Below are 14,872 nucleotides of genomic sequence, written 5' to 3'. Positions count from 1 at the left end.
TGGTACAATGCCATTTGGCGATAGCTAAATGAATTTATCATGGGGGAGAGAGTGAAAGGCAGCTTTAAAGGTCTGGGAAGGGGTTCAAACACCTTTTTTGTGGTTGGATAGCTCTAAACCAATTTGAATTTCAATGGTCGGCTTTGGCAGGTACCGCATATGCAAGGAGCTGGGGCAGTCTAGCGGGGAGTAACCCAGCGTCCCCAAAACCCCTTCTAAAGGCACGTGGTGAAAGCAAGAAGTGTAGAGTGGCTGCCAGCCAGACCCCCAGCTTAGCACATGCACCCAGCCCTCACCCAGCCGGCAGCACCACCAACTCCTTGGGGTCCCCAGGAGGGGCTGAATCGCACTTCTTAGCAAAATCAGAGCTGGCCAAGAAAGCGGAACTGATCCTGCTCCCTTACCTGACCCAGGCAGCCCCATGGTCCTGCATACCCACCCCAGAGGGCAGCACTCAGCAAAGGGCAGCCCATACCTGTCCTGTGCCCTTGACGCTCAGATGTCCATCAAAGACCAGGTCCCAACCCAGGAAGATCTTCCCAGACCACGGTTGGTCTCATGGGGTGTGTCAGGGATGGGGGACGGGGGCAGTCCCTCCGTCACCAACACCGCAGAGCGGCCACCACCAGCCAAGGAACAGCCCCAGCCCTTCCTTTGCTCCCTGGTGCAAATAAATCTATCCAGGCTACTCCAGGCACTGGGGACAAGGGACACGGCAGAGCCCGAGTACAGGGCAGGTGGGTGCCAGCAGGGCTGGACTCGGGGCGACTTGCCCACCACTGAGCCAACGCAGCAGAGTGGGCAGGCACCCGGTGCAGTGCGCGTGGTTGGAAAAAAGCATTTGGTCACCCAGGCTGCCGGCGGCAAGGACAAGCCCATCCTGCCACATCCAGCAGCATCCTTTTGGGGCTGGCTGAGCTGCAACTTGCAGCACCCCCATAACGATGCTGTTAGAGGGATCCAGGATTCAGGGCCAAACAGACAATGTAACTGCAAAACACCCCTCTGAAACAGAAATGGGGAAGATCTGGGGACTGTAACACCATCACGCTTCTATTGGCACATGAAACCTTTTGTTTAAGCCCAGGTGTTCACCAAGACCCCACACCAATTTCCAAGGACTGCTTTGAATCAGCCCAAAGCTACGTTCCCATTAAGCTCCCACCTCAAACCATTGCTCATCCCTGGGAGGGATGGAGATGAGCAGGCCAGGCACCACCTGTAGCACCCAGGACAGATGGGACTGGGGTGGTGAAGGAGAAGAGAATGGAGAGAGCCAGGATTTGCAGCAGGACTGGGCAAGGAGTGGGACAGGCAATGCAGATCCCAGCTGAAAAATGAGGCAGAAAAAGCCCCAGCTCCCTCGACAGCCCCCAGAGAGAGACTGGCGTCTTCAGGGGGCACCTGTACCCTGTGCAGGGTCTCAAACAGGCTGCATCATCCTCTCCCCCAGCTCCCAGGGAACCCGTGGCAACTAGCCTTGTGGCAATTAGGTGGCTGGAGTTAGGTCAGATTGAGCCCAGCACCCCAGGCCCAGCACGAGGCAGGCAGGGATGCCGGAATTCCACCCTGACTGTGCAGGGAGAGTTTCACCCAGCAGGAGATCCGTCTCCAGAGAGCAACCAGAGGGATAATGGGGACACGACCCACTAGGCCATCTAAGCATCCAAGCATACGAGCATTTATCCAAGCATCGATAAATCTGGGGTCATAACTTTGAAGAAAGAAGCACTTTCCATGCAGAAGGACCTGCTCGTCACTCCCTCTTGCAGCCTTGGGTCACGCACCTTTGACTCGTGATTTAGGAGCCCCATCCAGCTTCTTCAGCTGGATGCAGGGGGAAAGATAGCTGCTTCCCTGCTTGGGATGAGTGACGGGTGGAAAGGGAACCTGCAGAAGGCATAAAACCTCCCGGGAGCCTCCCAGCAGGCCCTATCCCAGCCCCTTTGCTCCCCGCAGAGGGGATGTTGCAGCCCTGCCTCTGGACACCCCGCCAGGCAGCCGGATGGCTTGCAAGGAGCTACGCTGTGCAAGGAGAGGAGCAGTGACGCAGCCTGTCCCACCCATGGGTGCCGCTGCTGGATGACCTGGAGGTGCTCTTTGGAAGCCCAACCCCAGCTGGGTGCTCAGCCATGACAGCCTGCTCAGCCTGGGCAGGCAGGACCCGCCAAGGGGGCACAGGCACGTGCCAGGCCATGGGACGGGAGTGTCACCTGCCTGACTGCCATTTCCCAGGGCATGCCGTGGGATGCGCAGGGACACCTCTCCATCCATACAAAGGTGCCAGAGCATCGGCTTCACCGGTGCCCCGCAGAGTTGGGACACTGACAGGTACCATAACAGCGTAATATATCACACTGTAATACCAGTGTAATCGCATTAACAGGTCCGGCACGTAAGACCCTCCAGGAAAAGGGGATTAGGGAACATCATTATTTACAGTTCATCGTGCTGGCAGAGCTCCTCTGTATCACTAACAATGGCACTAAGCACTTGCAAAGACCTCGCAGGCTCTGGGTGCTCTGCAAGCACCGCGGCCCCAACCTCGGCTATGGCACGCAGTCATCCCGCCTCAGCCGGAGAGGGTGGGGCCATCCCATTTTCTGCTTTCTACAGACTTCCTCCTTGGGCAAAGCTCCTCACTGCTCTGTGCCATTTCCCCTCTCCCCCACCCGAGGATCCAACCCAAGGCTGACAACAGCCTGTTGGGAATTAGGACTGTGAAGAGAGCTGTCAGCAGCTAGAGATAGGGAAGATACTCTGAAGAAGCCGGGCGGATGGGAGTAACGATCCCCCCCGCCTGGACCCATGAGTGTGGGAGCCTCCCTGTGCTGCCTGTAAAGCACAGGGCTCATCAGCACCATCCACTGCTTGTCTCATTTTGAAAGCATCATCACCTGAAAACCCATTCAAAAGCACTGTATATTAGGAAATTTTACTTCACTGAAAGGGTTATCAAGCATTGGAACAGGCTGCCCAGGGAAGTGGTTGAGTCACCATCCCCGGAGGTATTTAAAAGACGTTTGGATGAGGTGCTTATGGACATGGTGTAGTGGTGGTCTTGGTAGTGTTAGGTTTACGGTTGGACTTGATGATCTTAAAGGTCTTTTCCAACCTATATGATTCTGTGATTCTGTGATTCTGTGTGATTCCCCTGCCTAGTCCAGAGCTGAGGCAGCTGCCACACATGTCAAGCACAAATCCACCACCTCCAGCTGCCTCTGCCATCCCCACATGTGGCAAAGCGGCTGCTGGACTCTGGGAGAGAGCGGCGCCAGTGAAGAAACTAGCTCATGATGAAGGACCCCCATGATAGCAGCAAGACTCCTCCATACATTCCCATCCTGCCCTGCATCCCCTCCTACCGCAGCCCCGCTCCGAGTACCACCACGCAGCCCTGACGATGCCTCCAACGGTCCCCCCGCATCCCCCGGTGGTACCACCCAAACTTGCCACCTTGGCTGCTTCTCCCATCCAAGCAGAAACTGGAGGGACCTGGGGCTGCTCTGCCCTGAGCAGCCACCCTGTAGCTAAGGGGAGCTTGCCGCCCCCTGGGAGGGCATTGGAAAAGGCAAGACCACCTGCAGTGGTCCTGTACCTGTGCCAGCATCCCTCTGGGGTGGCCACTGCCCAGTCACTGCTGCAGGACCAGAGGATGGGACCCACGTCCTCGCAGAGGGGCTCACGCCCTCAGAGACACCAAAACTGGAGATCTCAGTAAGCCAGGGATGCGTGAGTGAAACCAAGCAGCTTTACATGCTCCTGGCATGCAGACAGCCTCAGATGCCAGCTGGCTGGCACCGACCCGGCACCCTTGGGCAGAGCCTGCCCTGGCACCAGGGGAGCAAAGGGAACAGCATTCATTCTCCAACCCTCTCCGGATGAAGTCTTAAAATGTCATTACACTGTCCCCAAAGTATCTAAAACCACTTACCAGCAAGAAATCACGAGCCCTGAAGAGCAGGAGAGCCAAGTGCTCCGGAGAGGGCATAGCCCTCGGGCTCCCAGAGGCAAAGATGTTTCCGTAATTCTGCCCTGGTGGAAAGCAAAGGGCTCCAGCCTGGCAAATCTAAGCAAAACTTGCTCCTCCACACCCAGCAGTGACGTGCGGAGGAAGGCAGCACCATTGCTGGCAGGGGCCTGGAGGAGCTGCAGACTGAGCGCATTTTTGGAGACCGCTCAGAAAGTGGCAAAACAAACAAACAAACAAAAGTATTTCCTCTAAACCTGAGAGAAAAAAGATGGGCTCTGATGGCTGCTACCAGACAACTGCACCATGGGTGCCTCTGCAGGAGGCAGAGCCCAGCCTTGCTGCATGCCCTGCGCTTGCTGCATGCCCTGTACTCGCTGCATGCCCTGTGCTCACTGCATGCCCTGTGCCCGCTGCATGTTCTGTGATTGCTGCATGCCCTGCGCCCACTGCATGTCCTGCGCCCACAGCATGCCCTGCTCACAAATACGTGTGGTTTCCAGAGCAGCAGCAGCTCTGGGCTTGCTGCTCAGAAATGGAGAAAGGGCAAGTGAGGGGCAGGGCAAGACAAGAGCATAGCAGCATCTTCTGTTAAGGATGCACAGCAATGGCCAAGCTGCATAGACCAACCCCATTCCAGTCTCTGCTGGCAAGTACGTATTTGACTTAGATATGCTGAGAAGATTGCACATTTTTGCTTGACTACAGGCTTCCTCTGGGGCTCAATTTAGGGAAATCTGTGATTTAGGGCAGAAAACATCGTGATGTTGCTGTGAATCCTGGCGATTGCATCAAACCCTTTACACAACTGCCCTACAGAGCAGACCCAACGAAAAGGTTTACACGCCAGCTCTGCGCCGCAGGCAGCACCTGTGGGAGGGTCCATCCAAGAGAGGCAAATGCCAAACACGAATCTCTTACCTCCCCGTGGCAGCAATGCTCATTTCGGACACGTGCTCCAGGTGGGACAAACAAGCAAACGAGGAGACGCAGGGAGGAAGAACATGGCACTCTCAGGATTTTGGACAGATATTAGCCACTGAATTAAAACTTCCCCACCCCAATACTACAGCAGCTGTACAAGAGTGGGGCATGCTTTCATGATGAGGAGGGATATATCTGTTTCAACAACCAGATTTGGAGGAAAAGGTGGCTTAATTAAAGCCAGACCCAATGAAATGTAAAGGAGTAGGGCAGCCCCATGAGGAAGGCAGCTGGGCTGTAAAGGACATGCAGCCAGCAGGGCTCCCTTGCAGGTGCAGAGGGAACCTCCTGCATTTTAAGTATACTTAATGTATACTGGCTGTTTAACTTATTAAAGGCTTTTCTAAGTTATTGAAAACAAAACTGCTGGTTTTCTGAATTTTAACTGAATTCCTATTTCCAGCCAACACCATGTATCACAAGTGAGAGGGGGAAAACAAATCATCACTTAGGTAATGAGAAATATCTTTAACTAATTTCTAACATAACCGCATGCCAAAATTACAAGCGTGCCAGAAAGGCCCCACCAGCAGCCCCAAGGGAGGACAAGCGTGCAGGTCCATCCATCCCATGCACCGTCTCATCCCCTTAGCAGCCAGAGCTTCAGAGCCCTTCCCCTGATAACATAAATAAATATTAATTAATAGGTAGTTATGTGCAATACTCATTTGCACTGGCACACTGACACCAAGCCACAAAGAGCACCGCTGATGTCCCCACAGGCTGGAGCCCACTTTCACCCCTCAGGCAGGTGACTCTCATCACTACAATCCAAGCTTTTCCGAAAGAACTGTATTTTATTGGCCTGCTTTGCAGCAAAGAGATGCTGCCACTTGACGTGCAAAGCTTCACCCTGAGATGGATTTGTATGCCAGCAATACAAAAAATGTGGTGGTTTATAATGAGAATTACGTCTGATAAATTCTCAACCCCTTCCCAACAGCTTTAGACACCACTCGAGGGAATATAAAACTTGGTTTAAATGGTTGCATAGCCCTGGACTTGCTGTTTAACAGCAAAACTTGCATTTCCAGCTCATCTCATTTTTAAAATCAGCCTCACGATGGCTGATGTTTCTTCCTGAATCCTCAGCTTCTGGAATCCTGTGATGACGGAAAATCTGGGGCTGGGTGAAGGGGACTATTTTAGACATGAGCTTTTTCCTGCTGGCTACAGGCAGAAAATCTGACAGCTCCCAAACCCAAAGCCTCAGCAAAAGCAGCAGGCAAATAAAAAGTGGAGCCCTTCTCACTGAATACTACATTTGTTTGTTTTTCTGGTGTTTTAATAACATTGTTAAGATCTCCAAACTCACCCAAGTTCCCGGGAACTACTTTTTCCCCTGCTCCTGTGATCCAAACAAGTAACCTCGCAAAGCCAGCCACCAGGAAACCAAGCCAAAGCAGCAAAAAGTGATGACTCAGGTCCCTCGACAGATATTTTAGAGGTTTAAAAGACAAACTGTAAGATCTGGGGGGGGAAGCATTCAATTCTTTTTTTTCACGCCGTTTTGCGGTTTTGCATCCTGCCAGGAGCACCATTTCTAACGCCTGGCTACTCCACCATGCCAGAAAATTTACCTTTTCTTCTCCTTTCCTCCCATCCTGCCTCTGAACGCAAGCCAAAGCTCTCACATAAAGAGCTCCTTATGAGAGCTGGCAGCCCCAAACCAGGACAGGAGACTGCAAGCGTTGCTTTTTCATCAGTTAACCGGGTATTACGTTCTCGGCATGCTGACGGCTCCCAGAGAACAAGCCCTGATTTACGGTGGCGCGAGCAAGCTTTCCCTGGGCAGAGGTTTCCACTAAAGTGAGTGGGAAACTCTTTCCACCGGGTGTAACGGAAGCAGGAGAAGAAGTTATGCGTCCCAGACTCTTCGCATGCCACACTGAGACTGCTAAAAGGTGAACAAAGCCAATGCAATTCAACTGGGCATATGGTATACAACTGGGCAGACTGGTAAACCACGGGGTAGCTAGCGGCCATTCCAGCATCATGTAACCCTACTGTTTTGGGGTGAGGGAGCTGGATCGCTGAAGACGAGCAGAGATGAGGACTGCCAGGGGCTGCATGGCAGAGACATCCCCCCAGGGCAAAGAGCATCTTCACCCGCAGCTGAGCTCCAGCAGCTGAATCCTGAGAGGATTTTTTCACACTGGATACCCTGGAGCATGGGGCCCATGCCCCTCACCTCCAGCACAGACTGGCCAGGCACTGGGGTCCCCTGACTCCCTGCAAGCAATGGCTTTACAAACTGCACCGGCTTGCCAGCAACCAGCACAGGGTCCCTTGCTGTCCACCAGTGCAGACCCCAGGAGCAAGGATGTCCCCAGGGTGAGACACACTGATGTGGCTCTAAATGATCTCATTTCTCTTTAGACTGAGCTCAGAAAGGCAGTGGGGAGAGAGAAGTGTCACAGACGGTGTCTCAAATACCAGCAGTCCTACAACCCTGCCCACCTTCACATTGCTACAGCATGATGTCTGCAACCCATTCAAGAGATGTAAACTGTGAACCCTGACCAAGCAGGTCCTGGGAACAGTGTGGCACATGCCGACAGTGCCAGAAGAGGCAGGCTGTTGGCAAACCCTGTCCCCAGGGTGGTGAGGGATGCTGGGTCCTTGGAGAGCAGCTCCAGGACTGCTTGTCTGCCTAGGGCAAGTGGTAGGGGCTGCCTACACCGCAGGTAGGTGCACTTCTGGGGGCAGCTGGAAGCCTCACCAGGTGCCTTCCCTCTACGTTATCCCAGTCGGGATGCTCCTCTGGAACAGCAGAGAAACAAAAATGCACATCACCAGAAAATGTGTGTCCCAGGCTATCACACAGCTGTAACCAAAGCAAATGCAGCATTTCCCTGAGGCTAATCCAGGAAAACATCCTCCACCGACTCAGTTCTTCAAAACAGATCCTTTCCACGTGCCCCAAGCTTTTGTTCCCAGCCTTCCTCCTCCCAGTGCTCTGCTCCCTGTCCCCCAATGGGCTTCAATGGGATGTGATTTCTGACCCATAATAAAATATTTTCTGACCCCAGAAAAGCACAGTGGTGTCACACACTGGCATGAAAGCCCCCCATACCTGGGCTGGCAGGAAGAGGCTGATGCCGGAGATGAGGGGAGCGATATCAGAACTGAGCACCCCTGTGCTGTGCTCGCACCGGCCTGATTCTGACTCCAGCTTCTCCAGCAAGGTTCAAGTGCATTTCCAGGAGGCTTCAAATCTGGGGCTCGAGGTTCACGGGGATCCTCCCAGTTCCTTTCCACGAAGCAGCTCAGGCTCTCGGGGAGTCAGCAACAAGGACCCAGCCCTTCAGAGATGTTTCTGCCACAGAAGCTCAGCTCTCGACTCACCTCTGTCTCCTGTTCCACCCTCCTTGTGGTCACCAGCTCCAAAAGGTGTGTTTGCCCACCAAGTCCTCCAGCCCTGCAGCCCCGCTGGCTTTAATCCAGCCGCTTGCCTAAATTAGGGTTACTCACCCGGAAACTTATTGCATCAGGTCCTCAGACTGGCGCAGCTGATGGGAAAAACACCTCCCTGCCTGCCATCCTCCGAGCAGCCTCATGCTGCCAAGCGAAATGCTCCGCTCACTGCTGTCTTGGAGGACAAGGTGTCTTGCTGGGCACAGAGAAGGGGAGAGGGGCAGCCCATCCGCAAGTGTAAACCCTCTCTGTTCCCCTCTAAATGCGCTTCACGAAGGATATCATGACCAGCTGGAGCAGCATCGGGCTGCAACCAGCTTCCAAAGAAGCGCTTCTGCACTTCCCCGGCCTTCAGCTCGCCAGATCCGCCCCCCCCACCCCGCGACTCGATGCCAGAGGAGGAGAGGCGCTTGCGGCAGCTGCCAGGAAAAACCCCTACCAAACGTCCCCAGCCTTGGGGAGCCACCAGGCCCGGCATTTGCTTGGGGGGGGTCACACGTCTGGTTGGCATCTTTAGGAGTGGATGTGGATGCACAGAGAGTGGGGATGGGCGGGACAACTTTTACACTGTGCATGAACAGAGGGGCCCCGGCTGGGGAAGGGGAGCATAAAGTGATGGGGGGGACAGTCCCAGGGGATGAAGGGTCTGATCCAGGGGTTGGAACGTCTGTCCCAAAGGATGGTCTGTCCAAAGGGACAGAGGGTCTGTCCGAGGGGACGGAGGGTCTGTCCCAGGGGATGGAGGGTCTGTCGCAGGGGAAGGAGGGCAGAAGGGATACCACGCATCCCCAGAACAAGCCGGTGGGGCCACTGCCCCGTAGGTCCCTATCGGGGGGCTGACACCAGGATTACGCTGGCCGGCCAGTGCGACCCTCCCACCGGGATATCCGAGGTCACCGCCGGTGCATCCCCCACGGCTGTCACCACCCACCCGACCCACGGTGAACGATCCCGCCGTGGGACTGGCTCAGCCACCCGTGTCAAGCCGGATGGTCCCTCTCCTCGCCCTCCACCCTGCGCCCCTCCGTTATCCCCACGGCATCCTCGGGGGCCGCCGGTACTCACCGCTGCGGGCCGGGCCGGGCCGGGCCGAGCAGCTCCCGCGGGGCCGCGGGCTCAGCACTTCCCCACGGCCGCGCCCGCCGCCCGCCCCCCGCCATCACCGCCCACCCCCCACGTCCGGGGGGGTGGACGGTGATGGCGGGGGGCGGGCGGCGGGCGCGGCCATGCCTGGGCTCCCCCCACGCCGTCATCCCCCCGCCCGGCCAAGCATCATGTGTCTCGGGTTAAAAAAAAAAGAAAATGATCCACCCCAAAACTTCCCAGCTGGCTTCTTTCGCTTCACTCTTTGCAAAAAAGCTTTTAAAAAAATAAAAAATACAATGCGTGGAAAAGCTGGAAAATTATTTTCCGTGTTATCCAGCCAGCTACAATGAAAACATAACTTTGTTGGACCAACGCCCCTTGCTCTTAACCAAAAAACAGTGATTTTGTGCTGCCTGGATGCCAGTGGGGTTCACCCTGCCTGGCTGGTGTTGGGTGCTCCCGGTGCTGGCATCACCCTGCTGAAATCAGTACGGGGTCCGGGTCAGGACCCTGTGCCCTGCAGTGGCTCACTGACGCCACTTCAAATAGGGAAAAGCTGGTTAAACAAGGAAAACCGGTGGGCCCCAAATGCATGTCCCAGAAGTGGAGGGGAGCCCAAGCCACCAGGCTGGCCAGCACTGCACCTACCCGTCACCCTGCTCGACCCAAGGAGCTGGCATGCTTTCCCTTCCAGCCTGGTACCACTGAGGTTTGTACCCAACATACCATTAGCAACCTCGCCTGATGCTTGGTGGACACACCATCAGGTGTCAGGAATATTTATATAGATATTTTTGATATGGAGATAGAGTAATAAGACTGGAAGCCTCCCTCTGAGGCTTCAGATTAAATAAACCATCTTTATTTGCACAGGGCCCTTTACTATGGGCTCTGTTCATGCTTTTAAAGATCACGGGCAAAATAAGCAAGTCCTGTATTCCCCCTGGCCAGCTTTCCCCTCTCCTGCAGCTTGAGCTGTTAAAGGCGGAAGAGTTTCAAGGCACCGAGTCAGTTTTCAGCGTGGATGAGGTCCCTCCCTCCACCAGCCCTACGTCCTTTCCGGCACCCCAGGAGCGGGGCAGGGGGATGCAGGACGGGCTCACAGGTCACGAATGCTACTGCTCAGCGCAGGCAACACAACAGGCAACATCCAAGTAAAAGCTGAGCCTAGTTTTTAGGAGCAAACCCCTTCTTTTTGTGTAAACCCGGCTAGAAACCATCACAGGAAGGGATAAGGTTGTGCCTGAAAGAGGAATTCAGTGGGAGAAGTGGGGTCTGTGTCAGACCTACCCTCCCACTTCCATGCCCATGGCTTAAAATGTCACTTTGGGGGAAACAGGGAGAGGCAGCCAGTCTTTCATGAATGCCAATGTGCCTATTTTCTCCAAAATCAGTTTTTCCTGTGTGTCCTCTCCTGCCCAGCATGATGCCTCCAAGTCACAGCAGGTTCAGTGCTACCTGGAACTGGTTTTAGCAGAGGGGAAACGGCAGCTGCATTTCCAGCTCTACAAAACAGCAGCCATCACATGCAAAAGCCTGGCCCAGCTTGGCTCTGGCTGTTCCCTAGCACAAAATTCAGGCTCCTCACCACTCTCCAGCAGCATGTTTATTTACAGCAGTGTATTTCTTTCTAAAGACCTGGTCTCAGGGGACAAAATCCCTTCTGTGTATGAAACCAGTACTGACTAGCTCAGACATTGTCTTCCAGAGACTGCAGGCAGCCTGAAACAATAGGGGTGTGTGGAGCGTCCTGATACATTTCCATTTTTGGACCATGATAAATCTGAAACGTAATAGTAACAGCTCTAAAAATGGCCCGTGTTAATTAGCTATTTGGGAATTGTTTTGGTATTCAGCCATCACACACAATCCCCAACAGCCTCACATCTTCCTGCGTACCAGGAGTTTCCTTTAACCCCTCAAAACTGGACAAAGCCTCCAGGTTCCCCTCGGAAACTTTCAGACATGACTGCAAGCTGGAATATGGGCATCAGCAGTGCAATGAAAATTGGAAGCACTCTGGGGAAGGGCAGTCTAAAAGACCCTGGCATTCGATGTAAGAAACAAACTAGGGAGCGATTGTGTTATTGTATTTCACACACAGTTCAATCCAAATCTCAATTTTTTAAAAATGCAACCCACGCACTCAAAATACAGCAGAGCCGGGTTGTAGCCGAAATCGCTGGACTAGACAACTGCTTCCCATTTTGGGGGTTTTGCTGACACCTGGTGTTCTGGAAAAGGTGTTGTGACATCGTGCAAGTCCCTTCCCTGGCTTCTGTTGGGATGGCTGCTCTCTCAGGTCAGACAGATGTGTGTCTGGGAGCTAATCCTGAATTTGGGGAAGAACCTGAGAAATGCAGGTGTGCATCTAGGTTTCAGAGGCACTCTTAAACATCTCAAGTCAAGAGAAGTGCTGCAGCAGTATTTGTAGCATGCCTTGCTATGTTACTGCAAACCTCATGGTATAGATGTATGCTTCCTAACTTCAGGAGTCAGGGAAACTGCATGGGGCAATCTCAGGTCTCATTTATTTTTAAATAGTGCATTTCATTGCAAGTGAAAACAATCCAACGATGTGATCCAAACCCAAGAGATCTCTCTACAGTGGCTGCTCTACCCAAGGCAGCCATTTAGGGTTAGCACCCAAGACCCAGAAACAAAACTGACTTCAACAGCCAAGCACTCATCAAAGCAGCATTCTTATTTATTCAGTTAAAGAACATTTTTTCCCCAACAAAAAAGAAGGAAAAAGAATAAGCAAGAAGGCATGTTTCACACCAGTAAAGGAGGAAAATAAATCATCGCAACACCTGAAGAAATTCCGATGCAGGGGTGGGTGGCATCAGGAGATGATACAATGGAGCTGAACAAAGATCTGTTTGACAGTGGTATTTTCTGGTTTTCCCCCAATACCTAGGCCTGTGGTAACAGCAAAAGGCTCTGGCTATGGATGCTATCGAAGATGACAAAACAGCCATCATAAAGTGCATTAAAAAGTCCAATCCCAGTACTTTCCTTCTTCATACAGAGTAAAAAGCCTCTATTATTTATCACACATAGTATTTAGTCCTACTAAAATGATGTTTAAAATGCAGGAAAAACTGAATTTTCAGCTCACAGACACACCGAAACGGACTGTTACTGCAAACTCTGTCCAACCTCTCATACTTCCAAAAGAAGTCCCGGGAGACCAGGGAAGAGCCCAGCTGACAAACCTTGAAAGCCGTGAAGAGGTAACAGCACTGAGACACCTTTCGGTATGTGACCACGCTGCCTTTTGTGCCACACTCTTCCTCCAATGGGCACTAGGAAGATTTGCATCTGCAAACTAGATCTGAAAATACAGGATGAAAATAAAAGCCACATTTGGTGAAGCTTTTCCTAAATTCCAGTGTTTGAATCTCAAGTACTTGATTACTTCATTGAATTATGGCCTGATAAGGAATTTCACTACCTTTTTTTCTTTGTTGTTGCTTTTAAACTCTTTTCAGAGTAGAGTCTCTGCAAAAATGTGTCCCACCTCTACGCAACGATGTCAGTATCTCACAGAGCCTAATGCTGATCTTTAAATAAGGACAGTGGCTCCCCCAGGAATAATGGGCACCAGATGTCCACACCCTCTGCCCAAAGATTTGCTGGACTAGTACTTCCATCTCATTCCAAACACCTGCCCCCCCCAAATCAGATCAGTTACATCTCCCCAGGCAAACACTGCTGTAAACAAAATTCCATAAATAAATCCACCACAATGATTAAATATTTACAGCACAAACATGTAAGGAAAACATTGTAATACAAGTAAATAAATAATGCGAACGTGGCCACACTCCTGCAACCCAAGTTGTCTTTCCACACATGCAAAGAGCAGCTGTAGTCCGTCTCCTCCGCTAAGCAGCAAACTTGGTGTTTGGGATCTTCTCCCTCCAGTTTCCACAGGTCCAACATCCATTGCCCAGCGACAAGTAGGCTTTGGGATTCAGGGAATAGTAGAGTCTTGAAGGATCTACCATGTGGTCAACATTTCAAGCTGACTGACCCCTCGCTTCACCTCAAAGAGATTAGTGCAATCAAGTCTTCCAAAGACTCCAAAAGGTCTAGAAAACCCCACGTGAAAATAGTCAGTAGTGCACATCCTCTCACACAGAATAGTCACAGTTTTCTCACAAATTGTTTTACAACCTCAGTACTTTAAATTTTCTCACTGAAATTTATGGTGATATCAGCCTTTCCATGTTATCACAGTATAAATATTGATCACTTTTGGGCAATGATTTGAAATTTCAAAAGTCTTGAAGTTTCTACTAGGAAACTGTGGCAATTCTGTATGAAAAGGAGCCTGATATAAAGCAAACAAAAACATATTACCATTTTTTGCCTAAAAATCATAGAGGTATTTCACACACAGTTATACACAACATACACAGTTTCAAACAGCCTGTCTGAGTGCATTTTTAACAGGGTCAACAGTTTACAATTTTGTAAATAATTTTACATCCTCTCCTGGAGGATGTGCATTCTCTTACTGGAACACCCTGTAGGTCTTGTAATCTTGATTAAAGATAATGAAATACTCCGCTGGCTTTCTGCATGCCTGAGCAGATGCATCGCATCCTCTCGAAGAGAGCTTCAATGTTTTTACACCAAGAACACTGCCTTCTCAGCAGTGATTCTTTACAGTCTTTTGCTTTTCTGTACAATAAAAGCTCACAAGAAACAAATCACCACTAAGTGTTCACACTTGGTTCAGTGCAACAAAGGAAGACCTAATAGTTACAGTTTTTAATTGTAGGAACTTTGGTTTCCTGGATTCATCAGTGCAATTTTTGAGGGCAGTAGGAGACAGAGAGCAATTCCAAGTCAGGCAAAGGCTCTTCTTTGCTAGTAGAAGGAGAAACATAGTCTTGGATCTTGGCTTGTCAAATTCTCAGTGAGGCCCTTGGGCACTGGATTGTCCCACAGCCTACAATGACAGCAAATGTGTTACTGTACCTTACTGTTACCTTACTGAGGTGGCATGCCGAAGACAGTGGAAGAGGCAGCTTTGGGTTTTCATCAAAGCAGGTCCGACAGTTAGACAGAAGCAAGGTATGGCCATATCTCAGCGACACAGCAGCAACCCAGCAGCTGCCTACCCACTGAGATGGACTCACTTATCTAGCTTGGGAGAAAGATTAAGTCTTTGAAAAGTCCTCAGGCCACTAGGATCTCAGAAAGGGGAGGAAGAACGGAGTTACGCACAAGCAACCTGATTTACATGAGCCACCCTTCTTCACCTACCTCATTTGGTGGAGTCTACCGAAAAGCTTCCCATACTGTGCCTCTACCTTGTGAAGCAGAGTGCCCTGAGGAGTCAGAGGGACTGCGTGCTGTGCTGCACCCACCAATCTGAGGAAGCACACAGGGGCCCCAAGC

At 51.7% G+C, this 14,872-nt stretch overlaps 2 protein-coding genes across 7 annotated transcripts in view; both read right to left on the bottom strand.

The window, feature by feature from the left end:
- Positions 1-9,557, bottom strand: part of CPNE2 (copine 2) — a 57,855-nt gene extending 48,298 nt beyond the window's left edge. Inside the window, exon 1 of the mRNA XM_075510302.1 lies at positions 9,437-9,557. The gene's annotated coding sequence lies outside the window, so the exon portion shown is untranslated. The remainder of the gene's footprint in view (positions 1-9,436) is intronic.
- Positions 9,558-12,163: 2,606 nt separating this feature from the next.
- Positions 12,164-14,872, bottom strand: part of NLRC5 (NLR family CARD domain containing 5) — a 58,983-nt gene continuing 56,274 nt past the window's right edge. For all 6 annotated transcript variants that reach the window (XM_075510291.1, XM_075510296.1, XM_075510293.1 and 3 more), the window contains one exon: positions 12,164-14,420. In XM_075510291.1, the coding sequence (XP_075366406.1) occupies positions 14,339-14,420 (82 nt within the window). In that variant the 3' untranslated portion in view covers positions 12,164-14,338. The remainder of the gene's footprint in view (positions 14,421-14,872) is intronic.

Source organism: Mycteria americana, chromosome 8, assembly GCF_035582795.1.
Source record: "Mycteria americana isolate JAX WOST 10 ecotype Jacksonville Zoo and Gardens chromosome 8, USCA_MyAme_1.0, whole genome shotgun sequence".
Lineage (NCBI taxonomy): Eukaryota > Metazoa > Chordata > Aves > Ciconiiformes > Ciconiidae > Mycteria > Mycteria americana.
This window is presented reverse-complemented; position numbering and strand designations above follow the sequence as displayed.